At 42.5% G+C, this 24,090-nt stretch overlaps 2 protein-coding genes across 4 annotated transcripts; both read right to left on the bottom strand.

The window, feature by feature from the left end:
* Positions 1–1,739: 1,739 nt before the first annotated feature.
* On the bottom strand, positions 1,740–6,595 carry rac3b (Rac family small GTPase 3b). Of its 3 annotated transcripts, none has more exons than XM_084079080.1 (6): positions 6,455–6,595; positions 4,155–4,226; positions 3,538–3,679; positions 3,162–3,263; positions 2,434–2,593; positions 1,740–1,880 (listed from the first exon to the last, which is right to left on the bottom strand). In XM_084079080.1, the coding sequence occupies exons 1-6, from the start codon at positions 6,487–6,489 to the stop codon at positions 1,750–1,752; spliced, it is 642 nt and encodes a 213-aa protein (XP_083935206.1). In that variant the 5' UTR covers positions 6,490–6,595; the 3' UTR covers positions 1,740–1,749. The 3 variants fall into 3 exon arrangements, with proteins under 3 accessions (XP_083935206.1, XP_083935204.1, XP_083935205.1); XM_084079078.1 differs by having other exon boundaries at positions 3,162–3,224; positions 3,562–3,679; XM_084079079.1 differs by lacking the exon at positions 3,162–3,263 and having other exon boundaries at positions 3,562–3,679.
* Positions 6,596–7,115: 520 nt separating this feature from the next.
* lrrc45 (leucine rich repeat containing 45) lies at positions 7,116–19,603 on the bottom strand. Its single transcript, XM_084078543.1, has 18 exons — positions 19,532–19,603; positions 18,368–18,763; positions 17,769–17,830; positions 17,238–17,308; positions 16,936–17,114; positions 16,668–16,796; positions 16,326–16,438; positions 15,576–15,634; positions 15,257–15,334; positions 13,524–13,659; positions 13,346–13,423; positions 12,457–12,568; positions 12,088–12,158; positions 11,331–11,423; positions 11,109–11,201; positions 10,093–10,266; positions 9,417–9,564; positions 7,116–9,172 (listed from the first exon to the last, which is right to left on the bottom strand). Exons 2-18 carry the CDS (start codon positions 18,597–18,599, stop codon positions 8,973–8,975), a joined length of 2,028 nt encoding a protein of 675 aa, XP_083934669.1. The 5' UTR covers positions 18,600–18,763; positions 19,532–19,603; the 3' UTR covers positions 7,116–8,972.
* Between the last annotated feature and the right edge of the window lie 4,487 nt (positions 19,604–24,090).

The raw sequence follows: 24,090 nt of genomic DNA, 5'->3' as shown, positions 1-24,090 counted from the left end.
ATGCATTCCTTCTCTAAGGGTTATTCTGTACATCACTAGACTTGTAATCAATATCCCTTTTTCTTTTTTCTTTGTTGACCGTTGAAAAGTCTTGTGTATTACTACAATACAATATGAAATAGTACCAAAAACTTGACACTAAAAAATCTGCTCAAAACAATACTGTCTTTTACACACTAACCCACGCTCGCTTTCTCATTGATACCAGCATGTGCTCATCTCCACACACACGCGCACACAAACATGCACACCCCCACATGCATGCTTGCGCCACACACAGGACACAGATAAGAGATCTAAAACAATGGGATAAATTAAGACAGATAATATTATTAAGACCCATGCAAGCTCTTCCACCTCAGAGGCAGAACTCAGGCAGCAAGGTTGTACAGCCCACATGTTTGGCATGCTTGTCTGTCACACGTTCACAGAGTTAGATGAAGTTACCCAGAAACCCCTGCCTAGGATCAGATCAGACCCACATTTCTTAACCAAATGAACCCTAGCATCCCTATTCTGGGCTAGCCGTAGAATGGCTGTGATATAACATATATTTCATATACACAGCCATAGATCACTCCCATGCCCTTCCGGGTAGCAGACATATCGTGGCGGCATTAAGAGTTGTAGCCCTCCGTGTGTACTCGCCCAATAATTAATTGCTGCGACTTGTCCTCTAGTTTCATATCCATTTGAAAGTTCTGGCAGAAAACGTGTGTTTTGTCAAATATATCAACCTTTTAACAAGCTGCACACAGATTCTTCAGACCCACATTCTCCTACCCGACGGGGCCTAAAATGATTGCAGGAGTGAAAATATGAAAACTTCCTTTGGTGAGCACATGTTTGGGGCACCTGTCAATTGTGTGCCCCAAACTTATGTGCTCACCAAAGGACGTTTTCATAATGTTCAGTCCTGCTAACATTTGGGTGAGTACACAGTCTGCTACACGGGAGGGCATGGGGGTGATCTATGGTTGTGTATGGGATACATGAAATGTATACAACATCACAGCCATTCTAGGGCTAATTCTGGGCTTGTCATAAACATTCTGCGAAACCAGTAGAACTTTTGGCGAACAAATAGCAGATCTATAGGCTTGTAATGTAGCTTATAGATTGGCTATTTTTGCCATTTGACATACAACAAAGTATATAGGCTTGAAGTGGTTAAGAAAAACAATTCAAAAAGTGTTGCATTTTGGGTACATCAAATATGGCTCTCAGTTAAAACATACAGTATAGCTCCAATTGACCTCAATCTGCCTGCCAATTGTATGAATTCATTCTCCATGTCACTGATCCAACATCAGATGTCCTGGGTAACTTCAAACCTGAAGGCGAATTCACAGTTCACTTTCTATTTAGTCAACACTGCATCAACTCAAGCAAGCATGGCTGATAACGGAGGGATGTCATGAATGAGATTAATAGACAGCTTTGTCAATTCTGTGCATATAAAATACAATGGCAACTTGATGCAGTTATGTATACAAAGTACATGGAAAGTCAATGCTTTTCATCGAGTGATGAACATATTAAGTCATGTAAAAAAAAACTTTTGTGTAGTGGTCTTGATACCATTGTCACTTTGAAAAACATGAATAGAAAGAAGGAAAACCTCAGCAGTGCTAACACTCTTTCTCTCTTTCTTTCTCTCTCTCTCTCTCTCTCTCTCTCTCTCTCTCTCTCTTCCTCATACACTCAGAGAAGTAGTGGTTGTTGTTATGTTGTTGTGTTACGCCATCCTCAGAACATGGTGCACCTCTTGCCCCTTTTCTTGACGGGCGGAGGGCAGAGCACGGCACGGATGGCCTCGTCGAACACCGTCTTCAGTCCTCTCTGGGTCAACGCAGAGCACTCCAGGTACTTCACAGCCCCTGAGGAACCAGGACGATCATAGTGTGTTAAAAGACGGGGAACACACTTAACTTAGGTTGGTTCTCGTGCAATCGCCCCCCCCTGGGAAAATGCATTGAGGCCGGTTAAAGGCACGGGAAACGATTTCTGGGTTTTCTAAACGCGACACTAGTTTAGTTTGAGGCACAACTGCTTACACTGAGAGAACGTAATGTAAAGCCAGCAAAAGATACAGTGATAAATCTTGGTGTGTTTGCATGTTTCTCATATCACATAAATGCATATGGACGTAGGCAGAATATTCCATGGCTTGCAAGTCAACGCACGTGTTTCAGCACACAGCCATCATCAGAATGTGCTGAAACAAGCCTGTTTGTACTCTTCTGCTTATTCTACTGCCTATTATTTAAAATCTATTTTCAATGTTATCCATGAGTGCTGGTGTCTCCTTCCACCATTGTACTCGTCAGGCCCGCGTACCCGGAAAGAAATTGAAATGAGAGTTGCACTCACACCCACCATACTCGTACATACAGATATACACAACATATCCAGCCCTCCAAACAGCCTCACCAATCTCCCGCGCCATGGCCAGGCCCTGAGGGTAGGTGATGGGGGAGAGCTTCTTGTCCCTGAGTCTCTCGATGGTGTCCTTATCATCTCGAAGATCCAGCTTGGTGCCCACCAGGATGATGGGCGTGTTAGGGCAGTGATGTCTTACCTCAGGGTACCACTGAGGCACCGCACGCACACACACCGGAAAGGTTCAGTTAGAGAGAGAAAAGTTAGAATACAGTGACTCAAGCAATGGACCCCATTCCATGACGAGACACCGAATAGACTCATTTGTGTCAACTATTACAAGAATCTGTGGATTGTGGAATGATATGCAAAAGCGGCATACATTTGTAAGAGATTCACCTGAATGCACTGAAAGGATCTTGTTGAACCACGAAAGACTGCATAGAGAGAGTTTCAACCTTGGACAAATTATTGTGATTTCACATGAGAGCACCTCAGGGTGCTCTGCAGCTGAAACCACAGTGTGCCGTCACTATTTCTACACAGTCTTTGGCCCCCTTCAGACCTCGCCTTACAACATTTTAACCCATGACACATTCCACACAGAATGTGAGGGCGCTCGATGCCCCTAAGGCATTAAAAAGCACAATGTTCTATGACGAGGCCTGATTGGAGGCATTCACGGCAGATGACGCCAGGTGAAGCCATAGATATGCCTCCTTATGGTCAGACTCGGCATGTGGGGGAAGGGGGATCAAGGGGTCAGTCAGCGTACTGACCTTAGCTCGGACGTTCTCAAAGGAGGCCGGGCTGACCAGCGAGAAGCATATCAAGAACACATCCTGGGAGAGAATCAGAGAAATGGCCATTGAGAGCAAAGTCTGTGTGTGCCTGCATGGTACTGTGAGTGTGAGTGTGAGTGTGAGTGTGAGTGTGAGTGTGAGTGTGTGTGTGTGTGTGTGTGTGTGTGTGTGTGTGTGTGTGTGTGTGTGTGTGTGTGTGTGTGTGTGTGTGTGTGTGTGTGTGGACGTATGCACGGTGTCAAAAGCTGTGTGTAGAGGCCTCGGAAAGTGTTTAGAAATTAGAATGTTTTCATGTGTGTAAGAGAGAGAGAGCGAGAGAGATAATGCATAGATTAGGTAGGTATGTGTGCACAAATGCATGTGTGTGTTTGGATACCGTCTGTGGGTAAGACAGTGGTCTGAGCCTGTCATAGTCCTCTTGTCCTGCTGTATCCCACAGGCCCAGGTTGACTGGTTTTCCATCCACCATAACATTGGCAGAGTAGTTGTCAAAGCTGTAGGCCAGGGGGGGGAGAGAGGAGCTCTTTTAGTGAAATATATATCAAAGCAATATTTGACCATTCAATTGCACATGTAGGCTCAGGCTGTTAGGCTCGTTAACATAAGGTTGGAAATGATATGCTACAATAGAGAGCAAACTAGATATAGAGTCTAATAAAGGCGTGGCATTTTTAGTTATCGATAGTAGGTTTCTAGGTGTGCAGTTTGTAAACGAAGCGACACATTTCTCAATACGTGTTCAGTTTACAAACAGCAGCACCGTGTCATGGTGTGTTTGTCTGTTCGCTGCTATACAGCGAGTTGCGTTGTTAAGTTCCTGTTTTGTGATGTCACACACAGCTGTGATTGGTCTGCATTCGTAGGGAATTACAGACATACTGTACATACAGTACAGACAACCCCTATGTTCTAGAAAACAGGTCTGGTCTTCGGCCCGGGGCATTAAACATTTGCATGTGGTTTACTCACACAGTGGGGATGTATTCTCCAGGGAAGGCATTGGTGGTGTAACTGATCAGCAGACAGGTCTTACCCACAGCCCTGAGGGAGAGGGAGAGCAAGAAAGAGAGAGAGAGAGAGATGAAGAGGAAGGAAGAATATAAGTATATAACTGTCTTGTAAGTAAAAGAAAAAACTAAAAAGCGTTCTAATATATACAATATTAAAGATCTATTGTGCAACATCAAACATCTACAGTCAGATTCAAATCTTATTATCAATGCTGTCAAGTTTGAGAGAAACGATTAAAGGTAGATGAAAGAACAACATCTGGAGAGACGTAATACACTCTGAGACCAAGACAATCTGCTGAGATATTTGGTGTCTCAATATTGTGCAGAGGTTTGTAATATAATGTAAGCCTTTAAAAGTTTATAGGGGTTAAAAAAAAAGGAAAAGATGATTTTGCATGCGTGCATGAGTGTGTGTGCGTAAAGACAGGCCTCTCCCTCTTTCAGTGTCACACAGACAGTGTCCTACATTCACATTGCCTGGAGGGTGTAGTAGACCTCACACACACACACGCACACACACAACCTCCACACGCACACGCTTACACATAAATGGGAACAACACGCTCGCATCTCTCAGCTCTCATTGCTCTCAGTCACACACACGAGCTGAATATCGGCTGGCACTGTTTGTGTGCCCGTCCGAGGGAAGATGTGCAAATTGGAAGTGGTATGGATGAGTATGGGGTGATCGCCGGTGCACTCATGCGTGCAATAACGAGTGATTGTGTGTGTGTGTGTGTGTGTGTGTGTGTGTGTGTGTGTGTGTGTGTGTGTGTGTGTGTGTGTGTGTGTGTGTGTGTGTGTGTGTGTGTGTGTGTGTCTTGATAAAGTGACTGGTGTGTGCTACACACACAGTACCAATGTTCGTGAGGGTATCACAATATTTGAGGTCAGTGGGTTTCACGGGCTGGGAGGAGAGAGGAGGTGGGAATGACATCAGAGGAGAGGGATGGAGAGGAGGAAAAACAAGGAGTGGTAGTTGACAGTATGGCTTCATGGGTGGTACAGACCACTAAATCAGAGACACACACCGATCAACGCCTTGACATCTGCATGTCATCTATTGATCGATGACCTCAGTGCACTGAGCTCTCTGCCTTATACTTCAGATGTCCACTGTGTAACACATCCATCTACTCTATGGCCAGGCTGAGATACTAAGGACATGGGATTTGACAGGTGAATCCGACAGGGAGGGGAAATGAATCATGTATCTCGCTGAAAATGTCGAACCAATACAGCTGAATGGCATGGATAGCAGTATAGCCTGTGAAATGAAACGATAGACAAATGAAACACATACAAGACACAAACAGAGAAAGGCAGGCCTATTATTGGCCACAGATTCCTCAGCGTGCATCAGCACTTCAGCCTAATTCCAACGGCCTAACGGTTGTACAGTACAAGGCGTGTAGGTGTTTCCCTCAGTGTTGCCACGTCCGCTTATTATAGGCAACTTTGGGCTTGTTTTTCTGCTAAGTTGCTTGTAAATATTGGTTAGTTGCGGGTTGCGTTTGTTTTTGTCTCGTCGGTTCTAAAGAGTAAGTTGCTTGCTTGGGCTTGTTTCCAAATATTGTTTAAACCAGTGGTTCTCAAGCATTTTCATGCCACATTAATAAGTATTTGTCCACCGACCCCCCCCCCCCCCCCCCCCCCCATCTGAAAATATTGTGTGCCAGGGACCCCTCCATACGAGATTTTCGTTGTTAAAATATTCCAACATATTCCAAATCCCCCCAAGATTTCATTTGAAAATAGCAGATCTACACGCTCACTGCGACGCGTTGTGAGCTTGTAGATCGGCTATTTTCAAATAGCCGATGTATATGTTTAAAGTGCTCATGTGGCCTAATAATAGTCGTTTCTTTTGGGCTCGTTTTCCTTAGACCTGGTTGCTTGTTTCTCTCACAGAATCTGGCAACACTGGTTTCCCTGCATAGCATCCCAAGGCGCTCTGATCGTAACCTACAATGGGCTCAACACACAATACGAGAGAGGAAAAAACACCGATCGCATAAGTGATCGGGGGTGATCTAAAACACCCGAGAATGGTTCCACTAGCAAGCACGATCGCGTAGTCGTTCGCATTGCAACAACGATCAGACCTCATATAGACGATCGAGGCGAGACCACCCGTCCAGCCGCGGATCAGCCCCAGCCCCTTTTCTCATAGCATCCTCCCATCCATTCGTGATCGCATCACTGAATCACACATCATGAAAAGAAATATAAATAAATAAAAATAAAAATTCTTACCCGTCGCCGACCACCACACATTTTATAGCTTGCATTGCTGGCGGCGTCAATAGGCTGACAGCAGCGTTAGTTTAAATAGATCCAACACAATTTGCTGTGTGTGGGTTTTAGAATGAGAGTAAAGCGGGCCAGTCCGCTCAGTGATGGAGCCGCAGTGAAAGGGCTCGGTGGATGTCGGGCACAAAGCCGAGTGAATACGGAAAAGACCGAGGGTATTTAAAGAGACAGTGCCCGCATGCCCCAGTGACCTCATCCCAACTGTCACACTTTCCCATTGTTCCAACCTACACCCAGTGGTGGAGAAAGTACTCACATTTTGTACTTAAGTAAAAGTATCAATGCTGCAATGTAGAACTGCTCTGTTACAAGTAAACGTCCGGAATTAAAAATGTACTCGAGTAAAAGTACAAAAGTGTTGGTATCAAAATGTACTTAAGGTACGAAAAGTAGAAAGTACTCATTATGCAGAATGTCCCATTTCAAGTTTTCAAATGTATAAAAATCTTTTGAAAATAGAAGATCTACAATACTTAAGTAAATGTACTTAATTACTTTCCACCATTGTTCAACTACACCTCTGAAATACTGCACAAATAAGACTCCTGTAACTAGTCTAGAATATCATCGGCTACAGAATGTAAATCATTATCTAACATGCGTACAAAATAATTATAATTTATTTATAAAAACACATTACACTGACAGAAATCAGATTTAACAATTAAAAATGGTTAAAAAGCCCACCTGAAATAAATCGTAACGTTCTCTCGTTGATTTCACAACATTATATAAAAGCACAAGTTCTAATAAAAAATAAAAAGAATACAAAATCACACCAATCCGTGATGCTATGAGGCTCTTAGGAAACTGCATGTTCTTGCAACAGTACATACAACTGTAAATACACATTGTCAAGCCATTTTAATGCTCTAAATTTGACCGTCAGAGAAAATAGCTTAAACAATAAAATAATGTGTAACACAAACATTAAAACATAAGGGCTTATGTAGATCAAATCTCTTTCAGCTGGTCCTGACTATAGCCTAATTTATACTGTCTGAGACCATGGCTCATGGCTCATAGCTCTGGGCAATTGCAGTACAAAGCTATGAGCCATGAGCCATGATCCATGGCTTGTCTCACACTGTGTAAATTAGGATTATCAATCAGTGCCACTATTGTACAGCATGTAAACATGTAAACTGTGCCAGTGACTACTATTACAGTGACAACAACTATCCTGGCTTTGATTATAGATCGCTATTCGCTATGAGTTCAGTATAATTCTACTCACTGGATAGTGCAAACACTCAAATGTACTGAATGTTGGATTGTGGATTATTTTCAGCACAACCTCATTAAATACATTTTTATTGCATGTGAGAATTACTTGGCCATTATCTGAGCACCTACAGCACTGATACAGAGCTGAAACAACAGAATAGGATGATGTCGATTTGACAGCAATGCTGAACTTTGGTAGAACCATGGGTTGTATAGCTACAGTCCAAATATTGTCGATCATCTTCATCTGTTGCTTTTGTGCTCGGTAAGCAATTAACCGGAAGTAGCAATTCCATTCACTCATTGCATGGCAAGACAGGTCTCACACTCTTAGCACATAAAAAAACGCAAACAAAGCAGATTCTGTCAGTATATAAAAAACGAGGCACTGGTACTTAATTTCTTTACTGCCTAATTTGCCTACTTAGAATTCCAAGAAGTGAAAACTATCGTGTTACTAACATCGGCTGGTGGCTGTTGCTAGGTTACAGGTAAGGCAAACACAGGTGGATTTGTTCAGACTGCTTTATCGTGAGATTTTGGCACTCTTGGAATGCCTCTCAGCCAAATGCAATGTGAGGTACAACTGGACTTATATCATGCCTAGGTAGTTACACAACACAAACGTTCTACCAAAGATCAATATCACTATAGGGGCCATGTCCACAGAAAGTATTTTTTTAAGTTGGCAGCGCTTTTCTGCCATGCATTTCTATGGTAAAGACGTGCTGAAGCAGTCCTCTTCCTAGCGCAGAGCATCGTGTTTCAGTGCTTTTGGCATCCAGCGTTTTATTGGCGAAGAAAACAGTTCAACTTTTGCCGCTCATCAATGTCACGTTCCTATGCAAAGGGTTGGAGAGACCCACAATCATTGAGCAGAGGCGTCTCGCTCAGTGCATGTGTAGCGGTCTGGACATGATATCCGTCACTAAAAAAAAACGCTTTATAGTGTGGACACAGTCCCTTACGCAATAGAAAATGTGAGGCTTTGGGGCTGTCGTGCCCCAGTATAAACTGTTTTGATACACTGAAGGGTAAACACAACTGAAGCCAACGACATTACTGTCTTTGGGGGTCTGTTTCATTTACTGTAGGTGTTTATGTGCCAGCATGAAGTTTGTACTGGAGTTGTCTATGCTGGCACACAGATAACACCCAAAATGTTATTACCTTCACTTTCGTTTAACTATCAATGACACGTCCTAAATATCAGCTGTGGAAAGAGGTAAATGGGTCATTTCTTGGGGCTGCTGTAGTGGCCCAGTGGTGAACCCTGAACGTAGGTGAGGATGGCACTCTGGAGGTAGCTGGCTCTCTGCGCCTCGTCCTCCCTCATCCTCTGAATCTCCGCCTCTCTCAGACGCAGCTTCTCCTTCATGGAGGAGATCTCACTCTCCTTGTCAAGGATCGCCTCTCTGTGGTTGCTGGTTTGCGCTACAGAACAGCACACACACGCAGACAAGACAGTCAAAACGTATAATGCATAATGAATGCCGGTTCGACCCGAAAAAGCTGTGATTGTGTGTGTGTGTGTGTGTGTGTGTGTGTGTGTGTGTGTGTGTGTGTGTGTGTGTGTGTGTGTGTGTGTGTGTGTGTGAGAGAGTGTGTGTGTGAGTGAGAGAGAGAGAAATGGTGGAGGGTCAGAGGAAGGTCAGAGGAAGAGCAAGCGAGCGTGCACCTTTCATCTCTCTTTCTAGAGCACTGATCTTTTCTTTGAGGCCCCCTTGCGCCGTCCTCTCAGCCTGCAGGTGTCCGATCTGCTCCTGCAGCTCCACCCTCACCCTGCACACCTCTGCCACCTTCTCCTGGTCCTTGCCCGACAAGTCCTGGTACCAGAACACACAGTTGGTTTTGGACACGGAAAGCCCATTTTTAACCCAAGACCTGAAGCCGATTCTACAAATGTCTGTGTTTCTACATCAGTGGTGCTCAAACTTTTTCATGTCAATATTTGGCCGCCGACCCCCATCTCAAAATGTTTTGTTCCAGGGAACGCCATGAAGCAAAGAATAGAGTATTTTTTTTTCTTTAAACAATATATATATTCATTATTATTTGATTTGCACACATTTTCACGATTTAAAAAAAATAGCAGATCTACAAGCTCGTAGCACGGCACCGAGTGCCGCGCTATGAGCTTGTAAATTTGCTATTTTTGAATAGCCAAAGTGTAAAATAATGCTTTTTAGCTCAAATGAAAAAGTGACACAGATGCATTCCAGGTCTTAATGGGTTAAATATACACCCTCAAACATTTCAGTGCAAATTCATTACACACTGAAGAACATTTGAACGGAGGAGGATACAATCTGCGTGGGTGGTATTCATATCTTGCACATGTTGTGGGTGCAAACCTGCTGCAGCTCTTCAATCCTGCGTCTAAGTCCGTCTATCTCAACGTTCTGCTGTCCGTTCTTGGCCTGCAGGTCGGCGATGGTCTGTTTCTGCTGGGAGCAGTGCGTCTGGGCCTCCTGCCGGGACTGACGCACAGAGCGGAGCTTCTCCTCCAAGGAGGCCGCATGTTCCTGCTGCTCCCAGGAACCAATGGGAATGAGGGAGAGAGGAAGGAAGGAAGGCGGTTTTGTGTCTTTTCTTGTGAGATAATGATTCAGTCAACTGATGTCAATATGTTTCTTTCTTATCAGCCTCTCAAGCCTAATTTATACTTTGTCAAAAGAGTGTCATTTAACACATTCACGGCCAGGGATTTTCTAAAACAGGCTGTAGCTTCAGCCAGCATTTTTAAGCATTCTGACTAATCTTTCAAGAACCACAGAATATTTATCTCCAGTATGATCGATCCCCTGACGGTTGCTAATCACGGAGGGTTTCACTGTGCTTCTGTGGAAAAAAAAATGTCATTGCGACGTTCGCTTGTTATACGGCGTATAACAAGCGAACATGGCGTATAATATACGCCATTGAAAATAGCATGTTTCGCCAAAAATATATAGTAAAACACAGGAGCCAAGATACAGAATATTTCCCAAATACTTTAACCAGCAAGTGATTGGAGCAGTAAATCTTTGGATAGCGTTATCTCCTGGTTCTGTTTTTTTTTAAATGACGGAGATCTCCGTCAATGGCAGGGAATGTGTTCAGGATATTCCATAACCCGTTTAATTTTGTTTCCAGGGTTTTGGGTTGTTGTTTTTTTGCGGATTGATGTTATCGATGTAGCCCTAAAAATAAATGCTTACAGTGAGAAACATATTCCAAATAGGACCCCGAATTATGGAGGAGAGGGGTCTAACTAGGGGGAAAATACAGTATTTACTTCTTTTTTTGACTGAAGGAAAAGAAACATTTTTTTGCCGTAGCATAAATAAGACCTTACTTACACGCACTCTCACACACTCTCAAAACGTACCTGCTCCAGACGGATTTGAGCACGCACTTTGCCCAATTCCTCTTCTGCCTGGGCTCTCTCTGTCACACACATCGCCTTCGCTTTGCTCAGCTCCTACAGCGCACACATTGCACATGTGACTTTTTAATGTCTGTGTTATACTGTAGTTTTTTTTTTACAAGTGTGTACATTGTTGACAAATCTCATGTTTTTAAATCTACTTTGTTTTATAAACAAGCTGACCTCTTCCAACTGGATTCTCTGACTCTCCAGTTTGAAGATACGTTCCTGCAAAGCTCTCTCGCTTTCCTCTAGGTGCCGATTCACATTGTCAACCTGTACAAAAAATAAAATAATAATAATAATACTTCTATGAAAATATGATCTGCAACACAATTATTTAGATAATAGATAGACTGCCGTAGTCACTAGCGCATCTAGAGCATTGCTTGGGCCCTGGAAGTGCTGTTTGCAGCATTCTCCAGAACCGCTCATCCGATCGACTTCACACTGAACACTGCACTCGATTGGGTCTTCAGCAATCCAAGCAAAAGATTTATAGCAGAAGCAGTGGCTCCTCCAGGCTTCATGTCCCTGAGCAAGATACTTAAACCCTCGCTCACCCTATGTACTGTACTTAGTTGATCAGGGTCACCCAGGGCTCTATATTAGGTCCGCTCCTTTTCCCCCTCTACAGTAAATACTGCATCTTCACTGAAAATATCTGATCTACAAGCTTGTAGATCTGCTATTTTCACATTATGTTCCAGAACAGGAATGCTAGGGTTCATGTGTTTAACTCCTAGCTCCCCTGTGAACTCACCTCAGCAGCACACATAGATATTATTTTTGCTATGTTAGCTATTCGTCATATGACGACATATTCTGTGGGGCTTAAGTGGATAACTAAGGTTCATGCTGTTTACTGTACTCTGTCCTTGTACCTTTCAAAGTTGCTCTAAATTATAAATCATAATTGTAACTACATCCGGGATAGTACCTCTTTTTGACGTAGGCTATCCATGTCTTCCAAGGCCTGTTTGGATCTCCTCTTCTCCATCTCCAAACGGTCTGATGGAGAGTGAGAGAGAAAGAACAAAGACCTGGCTTTCAGGACACTAATACTATAAAGTCGGCCATCCCACCCTTGACCCAAAATTGCATTATATAACAAAATGCCAAACGTTTAAACTGGTCTTTTGTGTGTAGTGCCTTATGCCTGATTTATACTTAGTTGCACACCGGTGCGCACGCCAAAAATATCACATCTTGTAGATAGGCTAAATTTGGTGCATGACAGGATGCGCAACCAAGTATAAACTAGGTACTGAATTAGCTAATTAAATTACAGTGTACGTTTGTGTGTTACCTTCTGTCTGTGCTAGCCGTAGTTTGAGCTCTGCTGTAGTGTTGGTCAGCTCTTGCTTCAGCTCAAAGATCTGCTGTTGCTGACACTTACACCTGCGCTCCATCTCCTCCACCTAACACACACACACACCCACACACACAGTTGAGAGAATGGTTTCCAGGGCCTTCATACGCTTATAACAGGCATGGAAGATAGACAGGACTGTGATAATAATCTCTGATATTGATCAAATGAATATCAAATATCAAATCTATTGAATCAAGCAACTTAAAAACTGTCTGGGGTGCACAAAAAAAACAACAACCCCAGAATTGTTTTAAAGTGAGATACCCCTTCAAGGCCTGGACTGCTAGTGTAGTGGTCCAGGCAACTAGGCTCCAAAGTAGCCTGAGCGTTTCGCGGATTCGAGTCCTTTGCTGCATGTCACTCCCCATCTCTCTCCCCATTTCGTGTCAGACTACTGTCCTATCAATAAAGCCATAAAAGCCACACAAAAAAAGAAAGAAAACTAGAAAATGTGCTCCTCGGAGCACAGGTCTCCGCCAGTACTGTCCTGATTAATCCTGTCTTACCTCACTTCAAAAGATATAAATGATCTTTTGAAGTGACACACCTATTTATAGGTCTCTATTTCATCATGCGCCTCGCTAGCCAATCAAAGCACACCCTTTCAACATATTGTCACGTGTCACGTGAAGCTTGACCAATGTTAGCTTGGTGGACACACGGAAGGACGAGAACGAAAACATAGTCTCCTGGCGGAGACAAAAAAGAAAAAGAGATATCCCTTTAAGTGCTTAAGTGTGTGTCTACCAACCAGGGCATTTCGGTACAAGTACTGAATTCCGGCCCGGTCACCTGGTCACAAAATCTCACACCTTTCACGCACCTTATTCCTGAGTTGCTGGTTGGTTTCTGTCGTGTTTTGCATCTCTCTGAGGAGCTTTCCCTCCCTGAGTACGCTGTCCTGTGGAGCAGAGGGCACACAGTAGTCACATGACAGCCCACACAGTCACCCTGTGATTCTAATGTGTTTCTTCTCTGTCCTTCAGTATCTCTGTTCAAACCTCCTGCTCTTTCCTCCTCTCTCTATTCTGCCGTTCCCGCTGTTCATCCTTCTCGGTCTTCACACGAGCCAGTAGCTCTGCCAGATTGTGATTCTTCTGCTCAGAGAGAGCAAGGGAAGCTTCTGTCATCTGCAATCTGCGCGCACGCACGCACACACACACACACACACACACAGGATGTAATTATTGTAACCTCAAAGCATGCACAATGCCAACAGTCATATATGCAGTCACTATAAGTTAGCGAGTTATCACTCTTCCTTCCCAAAATGGTTCTATGTGAAGCCAATCACTCTGAAAAAAGACTAAAAATGTATGTCTAGCCAGGTGCCACCTTGTCTGAAAGCAGTCTAATGGAAGTATCCACAAAAACAGTTCCCAAAGGGAGAAAGGGGACAGCAGTATGTGGGTCGTCGTGGAGAATAAATAGCCATGCTGTTGGGGTCGTGTATGTACCTGGGAATCTTTGGCTGCTAATAATAGCTGACCCTCCAAGCGCCTGATTAAATATTCAACACCTGTAAGGTCTGTATGAGGCTGAGTCAGGGGAGATGCCTCTCATTATGGGGAAAAGATGGGATCACAAGTCTATAATATATCGGCCAAGATTGCTATTCCCTTCTGTTTTTTGTTTTTTTTAGGAAGCTCAAAATGGGATCGATAATTAGATTAATTACAACACTGAACATGTGTTGTTCAGTGAAATTGAAGTAAAAAAGCTTATTTTAATGAATTAAACATCATTTTAACCCATCTGTATGCTACAGTAGAGTATGTTATGCAAGGGATAATTGACGGCGAGCCGGTCCTTGTTGAGAAATAAACCCTGATAGGATGGCCCCGACGAAAAGCAAAGGGACCTTATCATCCTGAAGGGGTTTATTTCTCAACAATGACCGCCTCGCCGTCAATTATCCCGCTTATTACACGGCTACTTAATTAAAAAGATATATAAATTGACGCAAAAATAACAACAAAGGTTTCATTGCTTACGTTAATGAAAGTATTCCATTAATTAATACCAGGTCACGGTGCGTCCAGTGCAACATGTTGCCTCGGAAAACAACAGGAAGTGTTGATCAAATAGAATCAATTTTCGGTTACTGCATTGTCTATTTCTCGCTTCAAATGTTTTCAAAAACATTCTTGAAAGCAATGTTTGGCTGTATACAACATTGTGTGTTTCTTTATGGCTGCCATGTTGGGTATGGCAAAAATCAAGCAGCGCAGCAGGTGGCGCTCTGAGCCTTTGATTAGACAGAGGTCTGTTATTGAGCCCAGCAGTCTATTATTCAGAAATAACACACCGCTGAAATCAGTGATTGCCCAATCAGAATCAAGAATTCAACCAAGCCGTATAATATTACAATATAACTAGTACTGTAGATCAGCTGTGGTTGGAGGTGGTCTCCCTACTTTTCCATTGAGAAATGTGGATCCTGGTGCGGGGCAGGTCCTGCCTGAAGTTCATATGTTCAGTATCTCCCTTGATTAAGTGGGAATTCTGTCTTGATAGAGTGGGAGACATGAGAGACCAAATTTCTACCACTCTATCAAGACAGAGTCCCCACTTCCCAGTCAAGGGAGATACTGAACTTATTAACTTCAGGCAGGACTACTTGTCCACCAGTCGGATCTCAAGTAGGACATAGAAGATATGGATTACAGCTTCAATTTGAGTATTTTGTGCTTTCATTGTATGAGCAGAGAATAAAGGAGGAGTTGAAGCATACTTGGCAGTCACTGAGTTGACAGCTGACTTCCTCTCGTTCAGTGCTTCCTGGAGCTGGCCAACATGGATAGAGGTTGATCTGATGGGGGGAAACATTTGAACAAGTTAAGCCCTATTTTATACTTCGCTGTATGGCGGAAATAGCCGATCTACAAGGTCACAACGTGTCACAATGCCACATATTTTTCTTTTTTTTTGTCTCAAGTTTCAAGTAGTCTCCATGTGTCAAGATGTAGATCGGCTATTTTTTCGCTATTTGTCGTACGATGCAGTATATAGGGCTTAAGTAGTAAGTCATGCAATCATCCCATCCCACTGACCTGCTGGAGTGTCCCATGTCCTCTCTCTGTTTGTCTATTGTCTCCATCAGACTTAGGTACTGACAGGGAGATATGAAAAATACAACGTGATGTTCATCAAAATTCATCGGCCATCAAAATTAAGTAGCATTAAATACATGTGGCCATGTCCTGGCTAGGCATGGCAAACATTCCTGAGACATCAATACAGCTTGTAAAGGCGTTTGTGTCAGAGAAGCCACTCATGCTTCATTTCGTTAATAAGAAGAAGCAAAGGCTAATAGAGTAATAAAACAGGTAATACAAATATACTGTACAGTGTACAATACTCTGACAAATTGCTATCACATTAATCACAATGTCACCTCCAGTCATTTCAATGCAATGTAGCAACTGTAAACTGCCTCGTCATCAAAAACTAATAAATAGCTTTTGCATTGTTTTCAGATTATTTAGAGGTCCTTTTTTTAATGTGCAATGAAGTCAATTTCCAATCTTTAGGGCGTTTGTGTGACTTCTGAAGTTTCATTCATCATATAATTATATAAGTAGGGACAAAGTATAAAGTAGGGCTTAAGTGGTTAATCAGACTAATGAATAGTCAATTATAAAACATCAATTAGAATACTTTTACTTTGATTGGTTGATGACAAAATAAAAGTACAAACATGAATATAAAAAAAGCGCTTCTCGATTATTCGATTGATTTAAAATGTAATGGACAGATTAATCGCTAAGAAAAGAATCAATAGCCGCAGCCCTATACAGTACCTGTCGTCCCTTCTCCTCCTTGATTGTCTGGATCTCCTTGGTGAGGACCTGGGTTCTGTTGCGACTCGTCTTCAGAGTGGACTGTCTGTCCGAGTTACGCTCCATAGCCTGCTCTGGAGGGGATAATGACAGATGGGAGCAGGAAAGGACGGGAAAGAAATGAGGCTGTGTGTGAGAGTGGAGGGCAGTGTGTGGCACACAGGGCAAGGCAAGAGATATACGTGGTATAAGTGGATCTTGCGGAAACATCACGATAAAACATGAACAAACCTGCAGTGCACGGGGTATATGCATAATAATGTGTGCACATACTGCGAATACATGCATAGACACGCTCCTTACCGAGAGCCTTGAGCGTGTCACTAGGTATGTTGTTCCCAGCCAAGTCCAGCTGAAACAGGGTCTTGTTCTGCTGTAAAGCCTCTAGAAGGGACCTGCCGCCCAGAAGACCAATGTTGTTCCACCTCAGATCTGTGGTATGAGAGGACAGAGTGGACCACAACATTTTCACAATACTGATCGCAGATCTGCAAAAACAAAATGGTCTGTGCGCTTTCAAATGATTGTACTGTATTATATTTTCTTTCATAGTTTTTGTTTCACACGTTACCAAGAACTTCCAGGGTGCTGTTCTTCTTCAGTGCCAGAGCGAGCTCTGAGGCCCCCTGGTGGCTTATCTGATTGTTGCGTAGGTCCAGATGGGCCAGAGCGTTATTGGAGCCCAAACCCTCACAGAACACAGAGAATGCTTCATCCCACATGCCCAACGCATTCCACTCCAACACCAGCCTGCAAGCAACACATGAGCACTACTCACTGACACAACAGCACACACAATAAGACATACAGGGTTTAAAACCAGACATGCATCTTGGGATGTTGCCATAATAATAACAGCTGCACATTTCTCACCTACGGATAGTCTTGTTCCGAGCGAGCAACTTCCCCAACACCTCAGCACCCGTCGATCTCAGGTTATTTCCCTACAAAGCATTGCATTAAATAACATACAGTATATGCAAATACTTGCATAACCACAAGAACCCTAAAGTTCATGTGATTCTATGTAGCTTTATTCCATGGTGTTTTGTAGTATATTTTGTATTGTATTGTATAATATTGTCTGTATTACATGTATTACTGATGAATTGAGTACAAAGGACCACAATGGAAAGAAGGTCCTGGGGCTTTTTGTGTAATCTCTTTAGCATAACCTTTGACTGTACTACCTAGCTGTACTGTTAATAAGCAGGTTAATAAAGTATTCAATCAATCCCTATTCTGGGCACATCATAATAGGGGAACATTAATTTGGCAAAAATATCAGATCTACAAGTTCACAACACATTGGGAGCTTCTTGATCGCCCATTTCCGCTGTTGACGTAATGAAGAGACTGTTGGCTGTCGGTGAGTTTGCAGTGCCTGATGGGCTGTGGTCTTACCTTCAGATCCAACACTTTGATAGTGGTGTTAGCAAACAGTCCACTGATGAGCGCCTTGGCACCTGAAGAGACATACATGTACAGCATGGCAAGAGACATCGTTCTAAGGTGTTACTTAACAGGAACAATTAGAGAGAACTCTTTGTAGCGCTCTGTGCACACAGAGCGCTACAAATTAGAATACCACTGACATGAATACCTCCATTCTAGGGCTAGATAGTATTGGTTGAAATTGTTTGGGCCTTACTGACAGAAGCCCATGTGATTATTTGTTTTACAGGAAGAAAATAAAAAATCATGACTTTAGGGATTTAGGGTATAAAGGATCTAAAAATGCAAATAAAATGTTTTTTTTTGTTTTAACCAGGGAGCACAATCTGAATGACCATGCGTTTTTAACCAAGGGTTAAAACACATTTTTAATTTCAGCTCGACTTTAAAGTATAACAGAAGACAATAAAAACGGAGATTAAAATTCTGTATATACAGGTATATTCACAATATATTCAAGTGCCATTATGCTCACTTCCATGGTGTGACACAGAACATTTGTACGTTAAAACAGAAGTATGTGCCAGAGGCTCACACACATACAGTACCTTCCTCACTGAGCATGCAGTCACTGAGAGCCAGTTCTGTGAAGACCGTATCTTTGTGGAAGACCCTGCCCAGCACAGCACAGGTGTCTGCATTCAGGCTTTGCGCCTTCAGGTCCAGTCTGGCGCCCCCCGTCACCACCCTGGTCTCTTGGAGCTGTGTCAGAACGGACTCCTGGGGCTCCACGCTTCCCTCTTTACACAAACGCAGGTATGTCCGCCTGAAGGCCTCCATCCTGGGTCACACTTTCTGCTGTCTCTCTGGTTGCTCTCCTCCTGTCTCGTCCCCTACCCCTTTCATCCACCACTTGCACCACCTCCAGACTCTTTACCTCTCCTCCTCAGGTCCCAAGCCTTTTTGTCCTCGCCTCCTTCCTCTCGGGGACTGGCTCTCTTTTCCTGAGGAGGTAAATACATTGTTAAGGGAAATGACGGGTCAATCAGAATGAAAATAGCAGAAGAGTCCTCCTCGCTTTGTAATATTTATATCTATTACTACTGCAGACAGTTGTTCAAATATGCATCTAGCCCTTCAGTCACAACCGTCACAACCCACCCCAACCCAGCCCCACCTCATACCCCAACTATCTCCCTTTGCAGGTCCCAGCGACCCAGCATGATAGTTTAATCACCCAAGGCTCACAAGCAGTAACCAAAAGAGGTACCGGACCACTGGAGGACCTCAATTAAACTGTAGTAATCAACCACCATTGTGAATCTTAACAGCACAGGAACCTCTTGTCCAACATAGTGTGTGCAGTACACACAGTACTTGCTTAGTAGCCTCCAGTTCATCAACCACTGAGACATTTTAATATGTGGCACACACTGCATGATTGTTGAACCTTATAAGATGGTGAGAAGGTACTGTTAATGACAATGAAGCTGATAACATTTAGTGAAGAGGAGCCTAAAAAGACAATATGCTACTAATTTCATTCATTTAAACTCACCCACGTACACTGCTTGAACGAATATAACCAATAGCCAATTATAACAACCAACTGCAAGGCAGTGTGTGCTCGATGTCAACAAACTGGATACAATTCGTTTGTAAACAACAGGATTAACAACACACGTCCCCTAATCCATATTGCTTTAACGTCTTTTGTACACATTTTGGACAACAAGAAATGGTTGGCTATGAGCAAAAGAACAATATGTCACCTCTCTATAACGATCGCATGGTCACATTATATTTTTTCCAGTACTCGTTACGTTGCTGTGTATGAGCTGTTGTTGACAGCTCTGACGGTTATGATACCGGAAGTGATAAGGTAACTAGGAACTGGAACTGTGACCTCTTGGCTGGATCTGGCCGCAAGGCATCTTGGGTGGTGTAGTCCTGTCTACAGCAACTGTACAGTACAGCATTGGTTCTAAGAGTGGGGTCCGGCGACCCCCAGGGGTCCTTGAGGGAGTTCCAGAGGGTCCCCAGCTAAATGATAGATTAGGAGCCAAATGGACCCTTATGGGTCTGTAACTCTGAGAGTGTACAAGTGGAACCTTACCAAATGGAACTGTTAGGGTCCCAGAGATAGACATGTAATTAAATGGGGGTTCTCAGCCTAATGCATGTCAAACTGGGGGTCCTTGAAATTAAAATGGTTAGCGCTAGGTATACTCTTGGTTGCTTGCTTTTACAGGAAATGCTCTTAAGACCTCTGGTGATTAGTTTCGTTCCCTACCTATGTTGAATGCACTTATTGTAAGTCGCTTTGGATAAAAGCGTCTGCTAAATGACTGTAATGTAATGTAATGTAATGTTGAAAATCACAGCGAGCCATAAAAATCTTCTCTTATATGGAGGTCCCTGGCATATCTTTTCAAATGGGGGTCCGCAGGCTAAATAAGTGTCAATTTGGGGGTCCTTGACATGAAAAAGTTTGAGAACCACTGCAGTACAGAGTAGTACTAGAGAGAGAGATAAGAATATTAGATCAAATAGAGCTAAAAATAAATTAGTCTTACTTAGTTACAGGGTCTAACAGTCTAACACTGCCCATCTATAGCCTTTCGGAAAAATGTTGAGGTCTTTTACTGATTGATTGATTAAAACGTGATAGCAAAACCCATGTCAGAAGTGGGATTGAACCCACACCTCCATTCGGACACCAGAAGTCCTGGTTTTGCGGAAGGAGTTTGTCTTTGAGTCTGGCGCCTTAGACCACTCGGCGATCCTTACACGTGTTTTTTGAGCAAATTGTATAGAACAATAGAACAAACCCATTCCACTGACTCTATTTTGCCGTGACACGATCGATTTGAAACTCTATGAAGTCTGGACACGATCCACAGAGAAGCAGGTAGAAGATAGCCTGGCATTGCCAGACTGATGATGTGGATTCACGTTTCAACTGCTGTCCGTACAACAGTGAAAAGCAGCCCCTGATTGGCCCGGTCATTTTCCGATTTCTCATACTCTCTGCCTATGGGCCGAAGTCCAGACTGATACCGTGGAGGAACGTGTGAGTGAATCCACATCATCAGTCTGGCAATGCCAGGCTAGGTAGAAGATAGATCTGTCATCCTCCATGGCATCTCACCTCTCTAACACCAGAGGGAGTCACAGTAGTCTAGTCCAGGGGTCGACAAGTAAGTTTGGCCTCGGGCCAAAATCTTTCAAAGACATTAGATGGTGGGCCAGAACACAATCAGTGGCTAATTTAGGACCTGGAACTTGCAACAAACAACCTTATACACAATAATAATAACTATATTGTTATAAAAGTTACTAAGATGTGGTATAACAATTGATAGAAAAGCATGTGGAATCAAATGTTACAGGTGCACACAGTCAGAAATGCTTATGGAATCCTTTTTGTGCAGGGGTCATCCTTGAATGTTTCACTTAGACTTAGAGGATATCTAGTTCATCAAAAAGTTTCAAAAGAACATTTTGTCTGGAGACAGAGAGTCATACTCCTTTTCGAAAAAGCGCTATTTCATGGTTCAAGGTCTCTTAGGTCTCTCATAGAACGGAGAGAAACAACACCATTTAAGGCATGTGAAACACAGCTTTGGTTTGATTTTAAATGTGAGAGAAGATTTTCATCCAAAAGTCTCAAGAGGAAAGTTGACAGCGAAAACATAACACTCAAAGCATGGAAATGGAACCATTTGTTCATCACACCTGATTTCATCAATTCAAAGCTATTGCTGTCCATATCATTTTTGTTGATGCTTATGAAAGATGGGTGTGATCCAGCCACTATTTTTTGTTAACTCACAGTAATAACATATTAATATGCATGCATTTTATGTTATTATAAAAGTGTCTAAAAGACAACACAACAAAGCAACAAATTCATAAGCAGGAAGACTGTACGCCTATATAAAACAATGTATGTTGTCAAGTTTAGGAATAGCTCACGAATACAATAATTATAAAACAAATAATAAAAAAATCAGAGTTGGTCTATAGGCCTACTGTATGTATGTCCCTGTCTGAATGTCCCCCAATTTTGGCCCAAATATGATGTCCTATTGAAGTCAGGTCTTTGTTACACTGACTAACCAACGCCTATATTTTCAATTTGCAGTCAGTATTCTCATTCTAGATGTTATCAACTCTGGATGAAGGCTTATAGTTGTGCCCTGGACCACCATGGCTGACCAGACCTGACAAAAACCTTTAAAAAGTGTGGTCAAACGTTATACCAACTATAAATGAGTGGATTGATTTAATCTATAATATATTTGTTATGGAGAGAATTACATTCAGCTTTAGAGGTCAGACTGAAGTCTTCATGGACAACTGGTTTAAATGGCTTACTCATGTCTCTACATTAAGACCAGATTTTATTTGAATTCAGTTAATTTAATTGAATTTCCTTTATTTTCTTTGATTGACCATATTGAATAAGGTGCGCGTTGGATTTGTCCCATTAATGGACATTTTGTTGTCCAGTTTTTGAAAATGTGGCCAAGAGTATGGATTATACGTATGCATAGTAATCAATAAGTGACCAAGTAGAGAGACAGTTTCCTCCCCTTATATGTTTGTATTTGTATTTGTATGTTTTGTATGTTCGGTTTCTTTGTTATTAATGTGCTAGTCTTTTCTTTTTTGTGTATGTCTGTTTTCATGTTCTGAAAAATCCAATAAAAAAAAAATGGAAAAAAAGGAAAAAAAAGTGTGGTCAGCGTGCAAAACAACTACACTACTAGATTGTCATGTCATCAACCTACCGCCGAACTTGGGCAAACTATTTTCGGCAAAGATATTTAATGTAAAGTGAAAACAGGACAGGACCTAGTATAGAGCCCTGGGGGACTCCGGGCCAACTAAGTATATAGGGTAATTCAAAAAGACCCTGATGGAGACCTTCTAGGTCAAAACGTGTTGGTCATACTCATTTGCCTTGCTCTAAATAAATTCTTATTTTTTTTTACTTGAGACTGAGTGCCTTGGAATTATTTTCTTTGCAAGTCTGCATTTCACACCTTTTTTGGCAAGCAGTACTTCTTAAGAAATCCTCTTTCGTTCATAAGTAGGCTATAGGGTTTCAGTGGTTAATTGTTAAACTGACCAGAACTATTAAAACAACCATTGAAAGCTGCTTTGCCATATTGAAGGAAATACAATCTACCATTGAGTCTCACACCCAGCAGCTGGCAGGTATAATAATATATATAGCGCTTTTCTGAGTACTCAAAGTAGTATGGAGAGCGCTGTCTGATCACAGTGATTGTAGCTCTGAGCAGAGTTTCTCTCACCCACAGTGACACAACAATCTGCATGTGGTCTGTGGTCGGAATTCTGGAGAAAATGGATGGGCCTGACCTAGTCAAGTTCATGGCCGACAATGTTGTCTTGTGCAAGTTCAAATGTTAAGTTCACACAAGTTAAAATGAACTCACAAACTTTGAATTTGAACTACTTCATGTTAATTTCTTTTAATGAGCTACTCCAAGCTATTCTCTCCTCCTACCCCCCATCCAACCCCAGCCCCCAATCATTGACACTCTCAGTGCTCACTTCGCAAACTAAACAAATTAGCTACTTTAAACTAACTTTAAACTTTAAACTAAGCCAATAGAGATGTTAGGTCCCACTATTTAACACACACAGCTTATTAAAGAAGCGGGCAGCAGTGTGCAAGGTCTGATTGAACTTGTGACCATTAAACTGTTATGAATCTTGGGAAATAAAGTATTTCAGCACTGCAAGTTGTATCCAGAGAGGAGACCTTTTCAGGAAAAGGGCAGTGACTGGCTCATGACTAGATCACTTTAACCAAGGGTCCAAAGGTTAGATAGTGCAGGAGGGGGTCTACTGTTCTGTCTCTCAGTATTCTGTAAGAAAATGAGTAGTCACACCACACCACTTGTAAGGAAACTGACATATTGGCAAGAAATCAAGCGCTTTGTTGTGGCCACGAGCAATTTCCTCTATATTCATTAATTACTTCCCTGTTCATCTGGTTAAACCTGTCAAAGTTAATGCTCAACCTAACTCATGAACTCTGTGTATATGAGAGTAGCATGCTCCTCCCTAAAAATGTCATTGCCATGGTGGTTGGTTCGTGCGGAATGCAGTGATTTAAGGCCCTCCCTTGTCCTTTCCTAGAATTTCAGAATCAGGAATAATATGCAGTATATTATTGTTGGGAGCAAGAGTGAAGTTCAGACGTAACTGGGCTAGTTACATAAGGGCACTTTACTATAGCAGGTCTGTCTGTGGAACTGCCAGCGTAGACGGTCATGTGAACCATTCAGACACA

Source organism: Gymnoscopelus microlampas (assembly GCF_963454915.1).
Source record: "Gymnoscopelus microlampas genome assembly, chromosome: 14".
NCBI lineage: Eukaryota > Metazoa > Chordata > Actinopteri > Myctophiformes > Myctophidae > Gymnoscopelus > Gymnoscopelus microlampas.
Note: the sequence above shows the minus strand (reverse complement) of the source record. Positions and strands in the feature narration are given on the sequence as shown.